Source organism: Centruroides vittatus, unplaced genomic scaffold (genome assembly GCF_030686945.1).
Source record: "Centruroides vittatus isolate TY-2023 unplaced genomic scaffold, ASM3068694v2 contig_549, whole genome shotgun sequence".
Classification (NCBI taxonomy): Eukaryota; Metazoa; Arthropoda; class Arachnida; order Scorpiones; family Buthidae; genus Centruroides; species Centruroides vittatus.
Window position 1 is genome coordinate 6,284,502 of NW_027122325.1, and position 22,012 is coordinate 6,306,513.

Below are 22,012 nucleotides of genomic sequence, written 5' to 3' on the forward strand. Positions count from 1 at the left end.
AAATAGAACAACAAGTTCAAAAATACAAAAATATATAACGGCTAACCAAAACGTAACTAACAGCACAATATCATTTCTAAATATCAACAAATTAATAAAAATGCTGCTAAAATTAAAAATAAAATATTAATATATAACAAACAAAAAGTGTATACAAAATATTAATACCTCTGCCTTAAAAAACAGATAAATAACACTAAATAATACCACTGCTTAATAAGCTGTACAGAGTTTTTCATTAAACTGTACATATTAATAAAGCTACTGCTCTTATTAGAAGTTTATAACTGCATACTTCCATGCGGAAGGAAGCCCCTCGGCATCTCTTGCGTTGATGCAATTCCCTTTAAGCTTGCTTTTATAGATTTCTAATTTCTCGGCCGTTCTTGCCAAGGTCGGGGAGTGGATTTGTTTCAGTATATCTGCTTCATTCCATCTTACTACTGAGCCTTCCGCTTGTGCCATTTGTGACAATACTGTGGCATTAGAACCTTTTCTAACATCATATCTGTGCTCTTTTATCCTAACTCCTAGATTTCTGGTGGTAACCCCGACATAATCTTTACTTATTCCTAACATCTGATTCTCGTATGGAATTCTATAAACGCCGGACCTATCCTCTTTCTTAATTAACCCTTTATCATTTCTAAGAATACTGTACAGATTCGGAGCTCTTTTTAAGATAATCTTTGTATCCTTTATGTGTGCGATTTCTTTCATAATGCTTCCTAAGCGCTTGTTGTACGTAAATTTCGTGTATGAAGATGGACCACGCCCGCGACCAGGTGCTGCATCGGTACCGACTTCTAATTTATTGATAATCCCCTTTAAAACATTCCTCTTGTAGCCCAATGCTTCTGCTACCTGCGTGATTCTTTCTATTTCCGCATCCCTGTCTATAACATTTTCGCAGTATAAAAAAGCCCTCCTAATTAACGCTCTAAACGCTGCTAGTTTATACTTATAGGGATCGTTAGAGCCAGCTGGAATATAAAGCGGGCTATGAGTTGGTTTAATAAATACCCCGGTAGATATACGTCCCTCTCTAAAAATAACCTTAATGTCCAAAAAATGTATCATAACAGAGCTTTTTTGCTCTAGTTTTAAGCTTAGGCCATCTTCATTATCATTGATCTTGTCAATAAATCTAGCAATTAATCGATTGCTTTTCCAAATTATGAATATATCATCGACATACCTTTTGTAGTATACGATGCTGTTCTTGAAACTACGCAAAACTTTAACCTCAAGCCTACTGACAACAAGCTCACACAATAGCCCAGAAATTGGGCTTCCCATAGGGACCCCTCGGCATTGTTTATACGTTTGTCCTTCAAACGCAAAGAAAGACTCGCAGCAAACAAGATTAACCATCTCTACCAACGCATTCCTATGATGTGCTAAAGCAGGGTTTACTCTGGTCAGAAAATCCAAAAGTGCTTCTACGCAAGATTCAATCCTGATAGAAGGGAACAAATTTTCGTAATCCAGTACAGTCCCAACTTCGTCATCAACTAAGTAAACCTCTTGTAGTTCTTTGACCACCGTTACCGGATCCTTAGCCACCAATTCATTACTTTCCATCTTGGAGGAGATATACTCATGCAACCTTTTTTCAAGGAGGAACGTAGGCGCTTTTCGTTTTTCCACAATAGGTCTGATATTTTTGCCCTTCTTATGAGTCTTAGCAAAGGCAAATAATCTAGGGGTCCCTGGTCTAGGGTTATGACATTTAACTAAAAAAGGTAAGATCTTCGCCAGTTTTGATCCTCCCAGTTTTCTAACCCTTCTATCAATTGCTTCAACTATGTTACTATTTATCTGAATACAATCCGTATTTCTGATATACTCCTTCAACGCTTCGTCGTATGTAGGTTTTTTCATCACAACAATCTGCTTGCTTTTATCCGCTCTTGTTGCGATTAAGTTGTTCTCTTCCAGCCATTCCTTAGCATAAGCGATGTCTTTGTTATAACCTCTTCCTTTCCTAGTTTTTTGATTCATTAACACAGCTTTCCAACGTATATAGTCTTTGTCAACCGGATCTAACCCCACGATTCCTCTTTCAATCTCCTGGAGTGTTGTTTCCCAAATCACAGAATCTTCGGGGACGAAGTTCGGGCCCTTATTCAGGATCTCCTTTACCCTATTAGGTACTTCAATCTGGTCCCATACTTCGTAATTCTTAACACCTTTTATAGTACCTTTGGGTACCTGTTTATAAATGATCCATCTCATCTTCTTAATATAACGTTTTTTCGTGCTGTTATAAACGCCCTCAGTAAGACCAATAACTCCTAACTTCATTTCCATGAGCTTATCCGGATCTTCCCCATAAACTTTATCTTCTAATTCAATTAGGCTTCGCAGAATTCCAAACTTCTTATTTTTTGCAATCCTAATAGATTTCTTAAGGCATGCTAGGCAAAATCCCCGTTTTAACGAAAGGCACTCTTTAGGAATTTGTAGCCTGTAGATGGACATCGGAAAAACTCCGTTTTTCATACATTCTCTCAAAAACTCCAATTTACAGTTAGCCTTGACTAGACTTAACGCAATTTTTCTATACTTCTTATACAATACAGCCGGTGTCGCCATATTAATATAAACAACATACAGTGTGCTCAGCAGAAAATAATACGAAAAACAAAACAAGCACCTGATCATTCGCTGAGAGATATTTATTCTTAACACAAACGTTTTCAATCCAATCAATGGATCATCATCAGGCGAAATTCGAACATTACAAAAATAGAACAACAAGTTCAAAATACAAAAATATATAACGGCTAACCAAAACGTAACTAACAGCACAATATCATTTCTAAATATCAACAAATTAATAAAAATGCTGCTAATTTTGAACTTGTTGTTCTATTTTTGTAATGTTCGAATTTCGCCTGATGATGATCCATTGATTGGATTGAAAACGTTTGTGTTAAGAATAAATATCTCTCAGCGAATGATCAGGTGCTTGTTTTGTTTTTCGTATTATTTTCTGCTGAGCACACTGTATGTTGTCTGCCAATAATTCAGAGCATATTGTTAAATCGATTACTGAACATCCAGAATTAGTTATACAAGTTATTTCTGACGGATAATCGTTTTTTATTCTTCCATTCAATATATATAACTGTAGTTGGTAAGTATAATCTAGTAGTTGGATTCCTAATTTGTTATGTTTTTATCCTTAGACTCACGTGTGTTTCGAATTAGCATATTCAGTCCCAAGTTCATATTTTGTACAATTCGAGTGTTCAAATCTCCTATCATTAGAACAGATGGGGAAATATTTTTCAAAATCTTTAAAAATATCGTTTAGAGTCTGTAGTTGTTCCGGTGGTACGTAGACCAGCATGATTATCATCATTTTTTTTTTTATAGAAACTTTATATCTGGATTAGTGATTTGTAATAGTACTGTTATATAATTAGTGGTTTTCTGAATAAATTTTATTTCTCCAATATTTCTTTTTAGTATCAAACTTATCCCTCCATATGGACGACCTGAACCGTCTGATTTTTGTGCTATTGTCGATATAATTTTGTATTCCTCATTATTTTTAATTAAATCTTCGATTAGAGAGGTCATCCGAGTTTTTGTAATTCCCAGTATATCAGTGTTTCTTAATAAGTATAAGAAGTCGTTATTAGTAGTTTTCCTTATTAATCCTTGACAGTCCAGTTTGTTATTTTTAGTTGTACGTTTCCCTGGTTTTCATTCTTATTTGTTTTATTATTTTCTTTCCTTTTTAATGTGGTCTCTGATTTATTAAATTTTCTTGTAGGGTATATTCTAAAAAATCATCAGCGTATACTAATTGATTTTGCAGAAAACTGTATGTAATTTTTTGCCGATTTATTAGCAGATAATCATCTCGTAATTTGAGTTGAACTCCTCGTTTTTTTAAATCAATATAATGTGGTAATAGTGATTTTCTTCTATTACGTGAGTTTTTAACTAAATCGGCTGCCATATTTACATGTTGCCACTCTCCCACTAATTTGTTTTCTTTCAATCTAATAAATGACGTTAAAATAGTTGTTTCCGATTTCAGAGTTAAACATTTAGTATTAATTTTAGAATTAGGTATACTATAGATAGATTTTATGTCTTCATTTTCATTGCATGTAATCTTTAGAGAATGCGTCAAGAAATTCAATAGTTCTTTATGATTTACATCTGTTAATTTATTTGCATAATCATATATAATTAATTTATTATTATTTATTGCATTATTCAAAGTATTTATCTTAAATTACATTAGTTCTTTATCATTACGTAATTGGGTTAGTTCTAATTCAATCTTTTCATTTCTTTCGGTAATAAATTGCAATTGTTTTTAAAATTAATTATTTCACTATGAACAACGTTAATTTCCTCTCGGATAAATGAAAATTATTTCTTCATTCTTTCATTACTGATAGTATTAAGTTCTACAATTTTCAACCGTAGGTCTGTAGTTGAAATGCCTGTTGTTTCCGTAATTGTTAGCTCTATCGAAGGGTTTAAATTAGATTTCTCACCTGTCTGATTTGGTAACTCTGTTCTTCTAATTTCAGTATTATATCAGACTAATAAATTACCATAATTATTACTAACCAAATTATTAGAATAAGTTAGGTTAGGTTAGGTTAGAATGCGCGTCCCCACTGTTTCCTTTCTTCTGTTTGCTGGAATTAGAGACGAGCCGCCATTTTGACTACCATAGGTAAATTTAACCAACGATTTATTGGTGGTCTACCTCTCTTCGTTGGTGTTTTCTGCAACGGTCCTGGATTCGATTCAATTCTGGAGATTAATAATAGTAGTAGGATTAGCTTGAGATTCTTCATTTTCGTTGAAAATATTATACAGTTTCCAATTATTAACAATTATATCGAAGTCGGATAAAATGAAAAAAAGTCACCAACCACAGTGACGATCTGAGCACCCCCCATAATGTCATAATCAAAAGTCTCTTTCATGAATTACAAGCAAATACTGACGTATATATCAAATGAAAATACATAGTTAAAGTAATTAGTTGCATTCAATATGATAAGACTTTTTTAAAAATTATACACTTATTATTCGCCTTGATAAGAAATTAAATTCCATAATATTTAATCAATCAAAAAAAATCAAAACATTATTTATCTGTTTTGTTTATTATGGATGAATAAATATTAATTTGCATTCAATAACAAATTTACATTTAAAAAAGATTGTTCATTCATAATTTTTTCTACATATAAATTTGTTACTATTTTCTGATGAGTATTCGTAGTTATTTTTATTTTATAATAATAATACTTTATGTGTTTATCATTTGTTTTTAAAGCTTCCTATAACATTTTTTAAAATTAATTTAATTAATTAAACGATGAAGGCTAACATTGAATTGACAAAATTAGAACAGTTTCAATTATTTTTCACTAAAAATATTTTAGTCGTTTAAAATAATTACATTTAAATATAAATTAATTACATTAATAATTTAAAGGGTTATTTAAATGACAAAGAAAAGACAAAAAGCAAGTTCTTATACATTGAAAGAGAATCATTTCCTTTAAATTTGTTGCTTTTTATTATTACTTAATGATAATTAGATATAAAATAATTTAATATTTTATAAATATAGTATTAAATCTTTGAAATCTTTAATTTAAATATGAAAAACATGCAGTAGAAATTTCTTTATGAAAATTTCTCTTTATTTTTTAAATTTATTATTTTTTTGTTTTTTCTATTAACCTCACAGTTTAAAAAATTTGTTAACATATTTAATAAATAATAATATGTAAATAATTTATTTCTAATACATATTTGTATCATAATAATTAAACTTTTCAATTTATATATAATAAAGTAAATAAACTAAAATTGATGATAAAGGAGAAACAAACTAAAATTGTATGTTTGCTCAGTAGAAATTTTAATATTTAAAATTATAAAACTGCAACAATAATATTCTATAAATATTTATTTTTTTAACTATAAACTGACTCATCTATCTTTGTGTCATTATTGTGCTTACATTTTTAAAAATTTTCATAAACGATTATTATAATTTTTCATTGGACATTTCAAAACCTTTCACTAGCAGAAAAGAAAATAAAATGACAATCTTCTTTTAGAAGCGAAAAAAAAACTAAAAAAATGGCTTTTACACCGCAAATCTATTAAGAAATATTACTGTATCCTCGAAGTTAATTACATAACTGATCAATATAACTACATTTTATCAGGCGAATTTAATGAAATTATTTTAATTGAAATTTATTATGCTAAATTTTTTACATTAGAACAAACTTAAAATTTATTTAATGAAAATTTTAAAACGACGTAATTGTCGTTATCATTGTCATTTTAATTATTTATTAAATGTAAAAAGTTTCATCTGTGAATGAAAGCTGCAAAAAGTAGCAATTGCAGTAAATAAATAAAATTTATCGTAAGATACTACAAGTTTATAATAATAAGTCCGTTAATAAACAAAGAATTAAGAAAATTTGTAATTTCAAGAGATAGAAAGAAATAAAAGATACATTATTGTAAATTATTATTTTTGACTTTCAAACGAATGATCGATAATTCATTTATAGTACGTAAATTAATACTAAATATACTCTTTATAAATTTGACAATTTTTACTGCTGATAACACAATGAATTTATGAAAATGACGAATTGATAAGAATCTCCCCGTTATCTGTCAATATTAATTAAATACAATAATAAACAAGTTAAAATTAGAAAATTTTATGTGGAATAGAGTTTATAAAATTAAAAATTTTAATTGATATATATCCGTTTATGAATTCATTTCATTAAATTATTTACACCTAAGTTATATTATATAGACGAACTTACATAAAATCACCAAGTATTATAGCATTGACATTATTGTTACAGTAGCGATAATTTAGCTTCAATTTAATTATTAGTTTCAGATTTATTATAGAATATAGCCATACCTCGTTATCTAAATCTAATATCTGTTCCTGAAAATGATTCGGATATCGGGAGATTATTCTATTATATCTTATGGAACAAATTCTAACTCGTTTCCAGCCATCCGAGTAATACTAACCTCTCCTCAAATGACACTAAAATACTGCAAAAATCTATTTAACTATTATATTAATCAATGGTTTTGGCATAATATCAAACATTAAAAATTTTTAATTTTTTCATGAACAGACATTTAATATAGTCATTAAAAGGTATATTTATAAGCAACAACGCAGCGAATAAGTTTGATTAGAACTCCCCATTAGGACTTATATGTATAAACTGCGTTTTATTTACCATTAAGTAAACAATAATGAAATCTAATTATACTGTAAATTGTATTAAAATATTACTGTATAAAACAGAAAAAGTAAGTGAACAAACGTTATTATAATGTAAATTACAATAATCTCTTAAGATTATACTAAAATTATGCAACTTAAATCACTAAACTATATAACCTCTGTAAAATACAGACACAATGCTACGGAAACAAATGATAATAGATTCTTAGAGCGGATTTGCTCCTTATTTTCTACTTTTTCTAGAGCGACTTTCAAATTTTTTACAAATGCATTTCGAATAAAATTTTTAATGCTAAAATTTTTATTACAAAAGAAAAATAAATAAAAATTAGGAAAACGTTCTTTGCTTAACTTTGCTAATTTTTTGATACTTGCTTATCTTTGTTTAAATTAACGATTCTTAACAAAAATCTTGAAATTGATTAAATATTTAAATTTAATTATTAGTTTATGTTTCACTTTCATAACCACTTAAAAGGGATTTTTAAGCCCCTTTTAAATGGTTATAGAAGTAAATAATTATATCCGGCAAATATTGCTATTTTAGCTTCGTATTAAATAGTTTTTATTATAGAATATAGCCGTATCTTATCTGACGAGTGAGTCTAATATGTTTCTGAAAACTTTTTCTAAATGAAATAGTTTATTTTATTATTTCTAATAAAAAAAATTCTAACTTGTTACTGGCCATTCGAATAACACCTTTAGAGAAAACCAAAAGAGAGAACAATTTAGAGTTAAATTTAAATTAAAATATTCCTAAGAATATTTCTAATTTAATTTAATTTGCTCTTTCGGTTTTAAGATTTTTGTATTTAATAATAATATTTATTATATTAATAAAGATAATAACAAATAATTGAAAATATAATTTATCTAATTAACATTAATTGATGGTATGGTTAATTAAACAAATGTTGATTAGAAACATAAAAGTACTTTTACTTCTTAATTTGTTATTTTTCAAATCTCATAATCTCTTCACACATTTTTCTTCTAAATTTTGAGATATTTAGATTCATTAGAACTTAATTTTGTTTTCTATAAAGAGAAGAATTAATCATATCACATTCTTAATCTACGTTCTGATAATCAGTCAATCTAATTATAGATCTGGCACACCGTAATGAATACAAATGAGACTATTTTTATAGCCTTATAGTAAGATGAAGAAAAGCTTAAAAAAATTCAATTCAATCTCTTTAACCAATCCTTTTTCAAATAGTTTATTCCATTTAGTAACCTATTATTTTCATGTTGTTCATCATCGACTTTAATTTTGCAATTATTAATTTCTGTCTTCAATAACTCTGTAAAATCATCTTAGATTTTAAATTGCATAAAGTAAAAATTTCATAAAGAAATTTCTAAAAGTTTTATTTTATATGTTTTTATTAGAAAATACAAGAATTCAAACATATTTACTTTTAAATTTTCTTTAACATTTTACTTTCAGTACATTTTGTAATATTTTATTTATATATAATGTATAAAAACATTGTTTTTGTGTTTACTATAATTTATTTACTATTTGTTTCTTTAAACGACTTTTCCTTTCTGTACTATTGATTTATTTCAATGTAAAAATAAAGTTCATTCTTATTTTTTTATTTAAATATATTTTCTTAGAGTAAACAGTACAATATTTTAATCAAAATATAATTTAAGTTGTTGTAATTATCTTCCATGATAAAAAAAATCTAATTACAATGATTTATTTCGCAACTAATTGTCTGAAGAATTGTTGCAACTAATTACTAAAAGTGTAATTAAATAAGAAAAATTATAAAATATTTTTCATTTTCAAATCGAATTTATTAAAATACTATTTTATAAAATCGTCGATTATAATTTTTGCATTTATAAATATAAAAAAATAATTTTTCAAATAATAAAATAAGTATTTGTTATTGAAAAATAATAAATGTTTTATAAATATTTTAATTTTTAACGGTTCCAACTTTGTAACTTACATTAATTATTATTCTATATTTAAAATTTTACATTTAAAAATAAACGGCCGGATGGCCAAGCGTTAAAACTGTCATCTTAACGCTTGGCTTATCGCTCTGGGAGATCCGGGATCGAATCCGAACGGGTCGAAAAACCAGAAAAGTTTTCGAGGGTAGTCCATCCGGATATGTCAGGCTCCGTCCGTCACCACTGGGCCAACCCATTGTGGATCTGACCGAACGAATAATGAAATTACTAAAAACAGGTCCTCTTACAGTAGTGTTCGCATGGCAAAGATAGTTAAAATATATATATAATTAAAAGTAATGAAAATTTATAAATGATAAAAAATTGTAAAGTTGGTTTCAACACTTTTTAATTCTAAGAATTTTGTAAACTAAACGATGACATTAAGTCGTGCTAACTCCATTCAGGGGAAAATGTTTGAATTGAAATAACGTGTTTTCGGCTTGTATCAGAGGTTTATATATACAGTCAAACCTGTTTTTATGCGCTCTTTTTATGTGCGATTTTTATTTGTGCGATTTTTTTAATGCGAATTTTTAATTTGTGCGGTATAGTTGGCGACTAGTCTCGTGCGATTCGTCATGTCTCACGTTGACTTATTATAGCTAAATAAACTTATTGTAGCATAAATGCACTTATTATAGTAATATTATTGCATGAATATGCGAAAAATGAAATAATTTACTTTTTAAGTCAACAAAACACCACCTGGACAAAAATATGTAAAACAGACGATAGACCAGACGATGCATTCAAGTGCTGACATCTGTTGTCAATAAATTTTATTTCGTACGGTTTTGAGTTATTTTCTACGTGAGACTTCTTTTATGCGGTCCCTATTGACCGCATAAAAAAATTATTTTTTTAATTGTGTTGCGAAAACTATTATTTACAGCCATTCGTGAAGTTTCGTTAGATTTTTTTTAATGCGTTTTTTTTAATGCGGTCCCTATCCCCCGCATAAAAACAGGTTTGACTGTACTTAATCGGGGCTTTTTGCACCTAACTTTTCCATATCTTGTCTTTAATTTTGTTTATCTAATCACATTCTCGAGATTAAGGAAAGACGGACGACAGTGGGAATTTATAGGTCTACAATTTTTTCAAATTGCCGTCCAATAACAAATTTACATTTTTGACGAAATTGTTCTTTAGTGACGAAAATATATCAACTTCTCAACAAGTTTTTCTCGTGTACCCTTGAGCTCTGATAGTGGATTTTTCATCCTCTCTGTAATAAAACTTCCACAATAATCACATTTACACAATAATAAAAAGTTACAAATTGTAAAAATTATAAAACTGTCCCCGCCATCTTTAATTTTTTTAGAATTAAAGATGGAACTAAACTGTACCAAAATAATAATAAAAAACACCAATTCCGTCATTAAGGAATTATTGCGTCAAAAATATAAACTTACACTTTTTTTAAAATTAATGATATTCTAATAATTGAATATAACTTAATTATAATAGCTGAAGGATGTATTTTCTAATCTCTTATTAACTATTGACATTTCCAGAGCCTGTAGTGTGCCCTAAGGTCTTTCGATATTAGTCAATTAATACAAAATTAATTAGTATAACGCTGCATCATCAATATTTCACGTTTTGTTCCTACTTATTAGCGAGGTTGAGGCCGAAGTTTTCAACGCGAAAACGTGTACGTCGGACGTTCAGCGCCGCTTTCCTGTAAGCCTAGAAGTTTGACAATGGCGTTTGGAACGTTTTCGCGTTGAAAACTTCGGCCTCAACCTCGCTATTATTTAATAAAATCTGTAATTTATAAAAATCTCATTAGGAAAGTTTACAGACTTGATTAATATGGTACTAATATGCTTCAATAAATAAATATTTTTATTATGTTTCTTATTATTAAAACATTTTTATAATTAATTTAAATAAGTTCATTTTTTCAAGAATTAATTTTACATTATTCTTTATCGTAAATAATATTTTCTTGTGAATTTAAATTCATGACATGTCTAACTTGTTTGTTCGGAAGAAGGGAAAATAATGCAATCATCAGAACTAAATCTACTGGAGATCATCAATCGCAATTTCTAAACGAAATGATAAATGTTGAAAAATTTTATTCTGATTTAGTAAGCACAATACTTATTCTTTATTGAATAAATTTAAATCTGATTTACTTAATTTAAAAGTATTAAATATTTGCCGTCTTTGATATAAAATTTAGGATAAAAATTTAATTTTTAAAAATTCAGGCTTATAAATGATTATATTTATAAAATTTTAAAGTATAATACAGTATATACACATGAAAATAATATTATATTTTGAATATAACATGATAATAGAAAATTTAAAACTCATCTTTAACCAAAAGTAATTTTAATATTTTATTTTTGATCAGATTCAAATTTTATGAAATATTAATTATTACTTCATAGAATATTTTTCTATTATTATAAGATTTTAAAGAATTATTTTGTTATAAAATTAAAATATATTGTATTTAATATTGTATTTAACGATGGACTTCAGCGCAGGGTTTTTAAAAGAGTAGGATCTAAAAAAACATTATATTTCATAACGTAGTTTATTCATCTTTATAACATATGTTGAGTAACACAAAGAAGACTAAGAAGAAATTGAACGGGTACAAATTAAATATAATTAAAACTTCTTAATTCTTCCTAAATGAGAGGATTAAACTCCCCAAACGCCCGTGTATATGACCTTTGTATTTTTTGTATTTCAAGCAAGGTCATGTACACGGGCGATAAATTATAGATTTTTTTAATATATTGATTTATAATAATATGATTTATTAATAAAAATATATTTCTTCGAAGAATTCGGCTGAAAAATTCGAAATGTCTTCGACCCATTAAACCTCTAGAGAATTTCTTAGACTCCAGAGACTAGAAGACATCGACTTTTGGTGCTAGAATATTGCAGTTATTTATATTTCTCATTCGTCTTCGAATAAAAAAAAATTCAGTCTTACACAATCTTCTTTATAATTTACCTTCCTTTTGATAGTTATTACTTTAATCAAAACTGAAAAATAAATAAATATCGTTTAATTATCTTTTTTTAATGATATTCATCTTGTTATCTTATTATTTTAACAACAATTAGTGTTATTTTACATTTGTCCACGTGTTATTACACATAATCTACTTAATATTATTTTTAATCTAATATATAGAATATTTTTTATTGTTTTTGTAATTAATTAAATTACACTATGTTTTATTCAACTGTTTTATTTCTAATCTGGTTCAAATGTCCTAGAATTGTTTAACCTAGTCTTTGTTTTTGATTATTAACGTTACAAAAATATTTTGCTGAATATTATTTGATTAATACTTTAATTTATCAACTTCTATTGAATCGAGATTGTTTGCAGATATTCATTTATTAATGTTTTATCTCTCTGCTGTCATTCTATGCAAGGAATGTTCTCGTTAAATTTTACGATGATGTAAATTCATCAACGTAGGAAAGATTTATAAAGTAAATAGATTAATGACAGTAATTTGCCATTAGGTTTAACTTTAGATATTTTCATTAATATAATAAAAGAGCATGTTTTCATTATTTCCCTTACTAGGTTAATGTATTTATAGCGAGTTAATTTGTCATCATACAATTTAGTCATCGCAATAAATATCGAAACACAATAACTCCTATTTTTAACTAAAGATCTTAAATGTTGTATTATTAAATTCAATGTTATATGTTGTAATTTTAATATATAAATGAATAGAATTCAAATATTTAATTATAAATTTATTTTACTTTTACAAATATTTTCATTCTTAAATATTTATTTTAAAATTAATATATTATTAATGTTACTTAGTTAAACATTATTTATATCTACATGCAATAAGTAAAATAAACATGACTTTTCAAGTCATAATTTTAACTTTCGAAGAATTTTACTGGAGCTCAGCGAATTTAATGTTGTTATTAAATATAATACTTTGTTAAAGCGAATGTAAACTTTTCTTTTATAATTTATAGAATAATTTTACGTACATAAATTTTTAAATTGTTTTTATCATTATCTTTGGGGCCTTGTTAATCATATACATAATATATTTGTAAGGTAAGTTATAAACAAGCATGCTAGGTATAAAAATAAAACATGACATTTGAACTTTTCATTAATTTATGTCGGGAGTTAATATGATCAAAAGGTTTTATTCGATTAAATAATTCATGAAATTTAATAAAGTTCGAGATGTCAAATTTATATCATAAACACTTAATAATATTGTTGAACACCTGAAAATTAAGTCTGCCGCTAACTTATTTATAAGACACTTCGACACGAGATATTCAGGACAATTCAGCATCGATTCCTTCTGATCCTCATTAATTCTACAACTCTGATCGATTTCATCACTTTAGTTCCATGTAATCGGATGATGAAATTCTATCGTACTAAATACGGTGTAACTCATTTTATGATTAAAAGAGAATCAATGGATTACCTTTGCAGAATACGTAAATACACCTTCCCTAGTATTCATAGAAAATATCTACTGTACATTAATATTAAACATGATTATTATGCATGAGATATCAAGCTTATTCCTTTAACCATGCGCCTATTTAAATTATGTAAATTATTATAAATTTATTACAATTTCTGTAATATATTATTAGTTCTTTAGGACATTAGACATAATTGAAAATGTGAAAGTAATTATTATTAAAAGTTTTTATATTTATTATGAAAAAATAAATATTTAATTACTGATAAATTTTATATGTAATAATTTTCTTACTGCAAGTCAACATACATTTGTAAGAAATGATAACAGAATTGACCTATATTGAGAAGCATTAACGTTTCTCATCACATTTTTTTGTTTTTACTCAATAGTTTTAAATTCTTTTATCAGATAAACATGCATCGAACGTTGAAAATGTATAATATTACACGTTGTTCGTCTACATACCTTACTGTATTATTCGAATTTGTAATTTGAACTCTGACCAATCTCTGATATGAAAACCATTTGTATATCACGAATCGTAGTCTACTTTAGATAAAAGCTTTCCTTATTTGTGTTCTGTATTTTTATATATATAAGCCTACATGTTTATTCTATAAAAAAAGCTTTTCGACAGTTTGTACATATAGCGATACAATAACAACATAAAAGGAAAACAGTTTTGATTAAATCTATATTATGCTATCAATTATTTACATTTAAATACAGTAGACTTCGAGTTATAATTTATTGCTTTTGAACATGTATAAATATACTTTCATAGATTGTATTTTTATTAACTTTTCTCTATCTTTACTTGATATTATACAGTTTAAACTATATTTTGAGGAGTGTTCTTAAGTTATAACATTACGAGATGCGTTCTATTTTTTGTATATATAAAGACAATTTTCTAAGCAACACATTGCAATAATGTAAGACATTTGATTTATTTCTTTAAATATTTTTAATAACTGACAACAATAATTCAATAAAAATTTATTAAATAGCTTATATAAACAATATATATGTAAATAAAGAATATTAAATATAAGATATTTTTGCTTTTTTAAATCAAGATTTATCATTAATTGACATAAAAAATGCACATTTAAATGCAGACGATAAAGGTAGATATATTCAATAATTATTATCAATTTTAATTTTATAATTTAATTAATAAAACTGAAAATGTAAATATTTACGTGTTTATGTACAATATTTAAATTTAAATAGCACATGGAGGTGGATTCATTTGTCCAAACATATTTAATTCGCACATACAAGCTATCACAAGGAATATTATGTATAATCCTAGACACGAAAGACCAACTTTCCAATTTAGTTTCCATCCGGCAATGTTGAAAGTTAAAAACAACAAAACAACTGTAGATAATAATGTTATAGTTGTATATGTCAACGCAGAACTGTTGATAACTAATATTCCCGTCTTAGAAAATAGCGTAGTTTTCAACAACCAAGGAACTCCTAAGCAAAATAATACGTCGAAAATATTACTCCCGATCAAATTACAGATAGCCATATTTGCCATACCTATAAAAAAAATATATCATTTTAAAATTTATTTATAATGATTTCTTGTAATGATTAGTCAAACGGTCATATTTACCATTTCTAACTACGATAACGCTGGCTATTATTTCTGGTACACTAATTCCGGCTGCTAATATGGTAATTCCGGAAACAGAATCGGGTAATTCAAAAGTATGGCCTGTAAAATGCATAAATAAAGTCGTAAATTTTCAAAACTTTCAGCAATAAGCTATTTCTAAAAATACATTATTTTCATGATAGCATTAATATTGCAAAATTATAACTAAAATATAAAAGGAACATTTAATTTCAGATAACTAGCATTATATAATTGGTAATTACCAATAATGGTTACCATCCAAGAGCATAAATAAGATATAATTCCGATCCAAAGTACAGACATTAAAAATGTTATAGAAAAATTATTTCCGGGTTTCTGTATGTCGGGTATTGTTATTGTCAGAAGCAAATTAACAGGTGATAGCATTACTCTCCACAGTATCCATGCAATTCCTCCAGAGACTTCAGATTCTTCTGAATTTACCGCTTCCCCATTAATCTTGTCTGTTGATTTCTAAACATTTATTTTACAAAATTGTTACAATAATTATCACTAAACAATATTTAATTTTGAAGAAATAATAAATAATTACTACCGTTTCATCATTGTCCGTTGAATTTTCATTTTTATTTTTTAATTTTTTATCTGAAACTTTAAAGCTTCTTCGTCTTCTAGTTAAATAATATATTTTTCTTCCACATGGACAGTCTCCATTCAATGATGGTTGACTCAGTTTAATTTCAGGGCTACAGACACATTCGTTTCTCCACCATTTTTTAAAGCTATCCATCTGTTAGAAGGTCAAATAAAAATTCAATTATTTACATATATTATAGGAATTCGAATAATTAAAATTACCTGTTCTGTACACCAACTTTCACACTTGGTATTATAATACATTATTGTGATATAAATAATAAACATTCCTATTAAAAAAACTGATTCTGACCTATAAACATATTTATCTGTTAAATTATTATATTTAACAATTTAGTAATTAAAAATAATAAAGCACAAACCATACTACAACATTGTCTCGGATAATGACAACCAATGATATTACAGATATCACGTACATCAAACTATCTCTTGATATAGGATACCAATCAACAGTAGCTTCCTACAGAAGAGTATATAAGACAATATTAAAATAAAATATATAAGATTATGTGCATATTCCTACGCAAATTCAAAAACTCTTCGCGAATTTAATAAGATATTCACCGAAATTTTTCATCATTATCGTATATTTTAACTATCAGATATACTAAGTGAATACTTAGTTAAATTTTTGTTTAAGTCGTAAAAACTTTTCTAAAGTGGTCTGTCTTTAACTCACAGTTCTCCAAAGAATCAATCCAGTAACACTCGTTACTCCAAGAATATTAAAAACGGCAGAACCAACAACGGTTCCAATTCCAATATCACCTTCAGTTATAAAAGATCCTGTGAAAAAAATAAATTATATAAATGAGATAATAAAACTGTCCGTCTTTGATGGGTACTTCTTTCCACCTATTAGAGCAGAATAGAGTTCTGGCGATGATGTTCCTATAGCCATAAATGTCGCTCCCGCAACGTCAGTTGGAATTCTCAAGCCTGAAAGGAAAAAATATCGTAAAATATATAAAGTAATATCTAACATTCGCTTCTTTAAACAAATGCCTGAGGCAGATAAAATTATTAAAGTTTCTTACTCAAAATGATAAATTTATTTACTTTAATATCATATTATTCGGATTTACATATATTATTTTTTTTATTAAAAATATAATTATATAAATTTTTAATAAAAATATAATATATAAATTCGGATACCGTAATAAAATTTTAAAACATTAATTTAAATATTTATAAATTTGTTTATATTTGAAATAATCATTAGAATTTAATTCTTACATTCGGATATTTTTTCTAGCGAAGGTACAAAGTATTGATCGCATACAATTGCCAATGTGGCACATAAGTAGGCCATAATAAAAAAATGTACGACAATCCATCCATTTTGACGCTCTTCCTGAGTAAATAAGTCTCTTGGAAATTCATTTATTGATGGAGGAATGCAATCAGGAATTATACTTTTATCTGTAATTGTTTAAAAACATTGCAGTTACTCAGAAATATATTTTTTAAAATATATTATTGAAAAATATGACTGTTGTTTTGATATAAATTTAATCTGATTAATCAACGATAATTTTTATCTTTATCCATTTTTCGTGTGGGCATATGATAAATTGTCAATTAGTTATTGGAAATATTTTATACGATAAATTATCTGATTATGTGTCTAAGCAAATTCAGTTTATTCTTTAAATCTTTATTTACTGTTTACCTTTATGTTTTGCTGCGTGTAATTAGCTTAATTTATTTATTTGTTAAATATAATCTTAAATAAAAGTCATTTAACAATCATAGTGAAAATAATTGCAGACTTTAATTTAACAAACTTCTCTTTAAATATAGTTTAAACAATAGGAATACACAAAGGTAATTATGTTACTAGACTATTACTAAGTTAATTCAAATAATAAACAATAACGTTAACCTTTAATTACATAAACGTAATTACAAAATTGTTAATTCATTCTTAGTATTAACTTAAATAATCTTAAAGATTTGTAATAATTTTACCTAATTCAATAGTTTTCGATTGAATTGTTCCATATTTATAATTCTTGATTCTATGAACTCCTAAAGCAACAAGTAAAATAATAATTGGTAAAATAATGGCAGCTTTTCTACTACATGGCTTCCATAACCATCCAGTTTCATCCTTCACCAAAGCAGCCATTAAGGTAAAAAAGTCGTAAATGTGCTTAATCTAAATTTTTGAAATCACTGATAATCACGTGATTGCTCATCGAACAAAGGCAAAGATACCCTCTCGACATATATATTGATTAGATGATATAAAAATATATTTAGCTGATTACAATTATCGAGATTAATAATTGAAAAATAATATCAATTTACACAACTTGCACGTATTTATTTTCCACAGTCACTTGATCAAACGTAATTGTTTTGTTAGTATTTGTGTATGAATTTTATTGATTTAAAAAATAAAAATAAAAACTGAATAATTTTTAGCGATAAATCAGTATTATTTGAGATAAATTATGTCTAATAAACCAAATTTATTAAGAAATAATATAAAATGACTTTCGCCTTACAACACCATCACCTTTATCTTCTCACGCAAGACTAAGTTTATCAATTTTATTATTTCAATTGTCTTCTTTTGTATTAGATTAGCAAGAATTCGTGTCGATTTAAAGTTTTTTCATATTTATTTTTTCGAATTAAAATAATAAAATAAGAATAAAATTAAGAATTTAATTTGCATTTGCATTTGCAAAAATAAATGTTATTCTATTTATAAGAAAACTATCATTTAACTAATTTATCTATTAATTTAATTTAGCAGGACATAGTTTAAAATTAAAAATAAAACTTTATTTAAAAAAACGTATGCATTTTTATTATCTAACATTGATTAAGCAAACAAATAATCAAAAGATTATTTATATTGCTTTCAATTAGGACATTGTTTCAACATCCCTACAATGTATTTCGTAAATTATTTATTTATTTATGTTTTTAGCAATATGATAACGTAAATTTATATCTTTCATAACATGATATGGAATATTTTCATTTGTACACTTTCTACTATATTTGAAAATAGATAGTGCACAAAAATAAACTTATGTTTATAAACTTCAAAAAAAAAAAAAAGTATACTTTTGCGCTATTTTTTCCTGTTTAAATTCTCCAAATGAACAAAATTATATCCATCAAGATTGCATCAATATCTAAACATATTTTCAATGCATATAATAAATATAAAAATTTATAATACAGTAAAATAAGATAATGAAGCCAACTCGAAGCAATAATTTCTAATTTAAGGGTGTTTTAATTCGTACTAAATCATTATTACGCTATTCAATGCGTTGTTTGTATTACACTATTATATACAGTATAAGATAATCATTTTAAATGACAAGGTAAAGGTCATGTTGATTGGATAGCGATCATTCGATATAAGGTTTAAAAAATACGTTTTAGTTCATATTATTGATGCTTTTTCATTTTATATAACCATGTAAATCCAGTTTGGATCTAAGCAAACACTTTAAAGTGTTTGCTTAGATCCAAACTTACTAAATAACTATAAATTTTTAATCACTTTTCTTAAATTTTTGATCATTTTTCTTAAATTTTTTAAAAGTGAAATGTATAATAGTAATAAAATATTGCCTAACTAGCTTTATTTACGATAAATAATAGATTTTTCTTCACTTTATGTTGAAAGCTGCGCATTATTAAATGAAACTATTCGACTGTGATAAATTGCGTAAAGCTTTTCAAAAGTTCCGAATTTTTATTTCTTTTGTTGTATTTTATAAATCGAAAAAATAAATTTAAAATAAGAAATTTCTTATAAATCGGTTTAAACTATTGTTTAAATTTTAAAAAATTTATTAATCAATTAATTAAATAATAAATAAATAAATTTATACTATAAAGTAACTTTTCAGTTTTAAAATGCTTTATTTAAAATAATTTTCAATTCTCTTACTTCTCTTAGAATTGTTCTTATTTAATTAATCCTGGAACCGCATCCTTATGCTCAATTTACTGAGTTTCCTGTAAAAATTAAATAGTCCAAAACAACGCTATCAAACATCTTTATTACATAAATTACCATTCAATAGCCATAAACACATTTCTGGCTCATTTATCTTCTTTTCAGTATGGAATTTTAATTGTTCTTTTACGTCAATTTATGAATTACTGTAAGGTTGTTTCTTAAGCGAAACTCAATATTATTTTAATTAAAAATATTCTAATTTGAAAATCCTAATGGCACATCATATGTGTCTAATCAATACAATTAAATTAATCCTCATTTTTTCTCGTTTTCAATAAAAAAAATGAAATTTTTCAATTAAATTCTTTTATAATTTTTTCAAAATTTTTCATCTTTATTACCTCATAATATAAAAATAATTAAAAATTTCTTTAAATACTAAATAAATCTTCATTTATGCTATTTAAATGTTTTTATAAGAATATTCATATATTTGAATAAAATCATTATTTAAATTAGCAAATTTAGTTCATAATGCTGTTTATATTATAAATAAATAAATAAAATCAATATCATATCAGTATGAAAAGAGATTAAATAAGATGAGTAATATTTAAACTTAACAGCAGAAATTATAAATTAAAAATAATCAGTATAATTTTTTAATTAACTACTAAATAATTTTTAACTCTAAAAGAATTTGAAATTGAATATTTGCAAGTATTGATATAAAAAAATTCGAATGTTTTAATGAAGATCTGATTAACTTAAAAATGAGCTGATATGAATAAATATTAATTCTTTACGTTTTTGTTTGAGATTATATCATTAATAGATTAAATGTTGTTGCTAATATGTGCATTATATAGAGTATTAATAAAAGAAAATTATAGTCAAAATCTTCATTCACATAACACTTACAGTATTAATCACTTGCATATTTGAAATAAAGATTTAGCTTTAACTGAAATGATTTTTGGTAACATTTAGTTTGGTGGTATGTGGCAACATAACACATGAACGATCTGTCAAGAGGGATGCCTTGGGAAGACTTTCTATGGGAAATTGGCCCCTATTTTAAAGTTTCAGATGTCCCAGATTTTTCCGACTGCCAGCTAGCGATAGGAGGATTTTATTCTAAAAATTGTTCCTAAAATAAGATATATTTTTCCTATTCTACATTTTTAAATGTATTTCTGTATTTCTGTCACTGGCTGAGTGAAAATACACATATATTGCATGTCCCAGAATTGAGCGTCCCATATCTCGAGAAGAGCTCTTTTGTCCCGGATTTTATCCTCAAATATCTGTTAACTCTACCATATTTAGGTGTTAGACACGTGAAGAAAACCTGGAAGACTCCAAGCGGCCAGCTCATTAGTCAGACACGAATCCACGACCAACTACCAGTGTTCTGTGGTTTATCTATTCGGCCACTGGTGGACTGAAATGATCAGGCCATCAATGTTTAATTGTGCTTTTTATATATGAAAGTAAAGTGATTTAAAATGCAAGAAGTGTCATATTACATAAAAAAAATAACGAGCGTAAGAAGTTGATAATGTTGATTTTTAAATGTTCTAATTAATTATGTCAGAGTTCATTATGTACGAAGTCGGGGACCGTCGTATCTTTAATGTACAAAATTTCAATATTTGATATTTTCCTAAACTTTAATTATAATATAATCTCCCAGAACGTTAATTTTATATCAGATAACAATTTTATCTATAAATATATATTGTATTATCATTTTTTATTTTTTATTCTTTCTGCTTTGAGGGCACTAAGTGCGCTTTTATAACCTTATCCATCATAAATTCGGCAGGTCCAAAATGGAGCTATCGGGTTAAGAGACGGGGCTTACCATATCTGCCTTTAAAAATTCCTGGAGTTCTTCAAAATCGCCCAGATTTCAGAGCGGTAGTCTGACAACTTAACTACCTCAACCATGCAGCCATCTATTTTTATATCAATATTTTGCAAAGATTTAGTACCATTAAAAGTCTAGAAAACTGTTTCTGAATAACGTAACAGTC

General features: G+C 26.4%; 2 protein-coding genes across 2 annotated transcripts; both read right to left on the reverse strand.

The window, feature by feature from the left end:
- Window positions 1-273: 273 nt before the first annotated feature.
- Window positions 274-2,598, reverse strand: LOC136978618 (uncharacterized). The gene has a single exon (XM_067274357.1). The coding sequence runs from the start codon at window positions 2,596-2,598 to the stop codon at window positions 274-276; it is 2,325 nt and encodes a 774-aa protein (XP_067130458.1).
- An 11,961-nt stretch (window positions 2,599-14,559) lies between these two features.
- On the reverse strand, window positions 14,560-18,204 carry LOC136978655 (sodium/potassium/calcium exchanger 5-like). The gene is made up of 10 exons (XM_067274396.1): window positions 18,008-18,204; window positions 17,273-17,458; window positions 16,889-16,972; window positions 16,713-16,819; window positions 16,393-16,493; window positions 16,232-16,322; window positions 15,966-16,163; window positions 15,655-15,886; window positions 15,389-15,490; window positions 14,560-15,312 (listed from the first exon to the last, which is right to left on the reverse strand). The coding sequence occupies exons 1-10, from the start codon at window positions 18,165-18,167 to the stop codon at window positions 14,987-14,989; spliced, it is 1,587 nt and encodes a 528-aa protein (XP_067130497.1). The 5' UTR covers window positions 18,168-18,204; the 3' UTR covers window positions 14,560-14,986.
- Between the last annotated feature and the right edge of the window lie 3,808 nt (window positions 18,205-22,012).

What these genes read in the sequence shown, in the direction of transcription:
- LOC136978655 (XM_067274396.1), bottom strand. Translation starts at nt 18,167, where the DNA reads ATGGCTGCTTTGGTGAAGGATGAAACTGGATGGTTATGGAAGCCATGT. An exon ending in GCTAGAAAAAATATCCGAAT is followed by an intron (nt 16,973 to 17,272) that starts GTAAGAATTAAA and finishes TTTTCCTTTCAG; the next exon opens with GCTTGAGAATTCCAACTGAC. An exon ending in TTGGATGGTAACCATTATTG is followed by an intron (nt 15,491 to 15,654) that starts GTAATTACCAAT and finishes TGCATTTTACAG; the next exon opens with GCCATACTTTTGAATTACCC.
- LOC136978618 (XM_067274357.1), bottom strand. Translation starts at nt 2,598, where the DNA reads ATGGCGACACCGGCTGTATTGTATAAGAAGTATAGAAAAATTGCGTTA.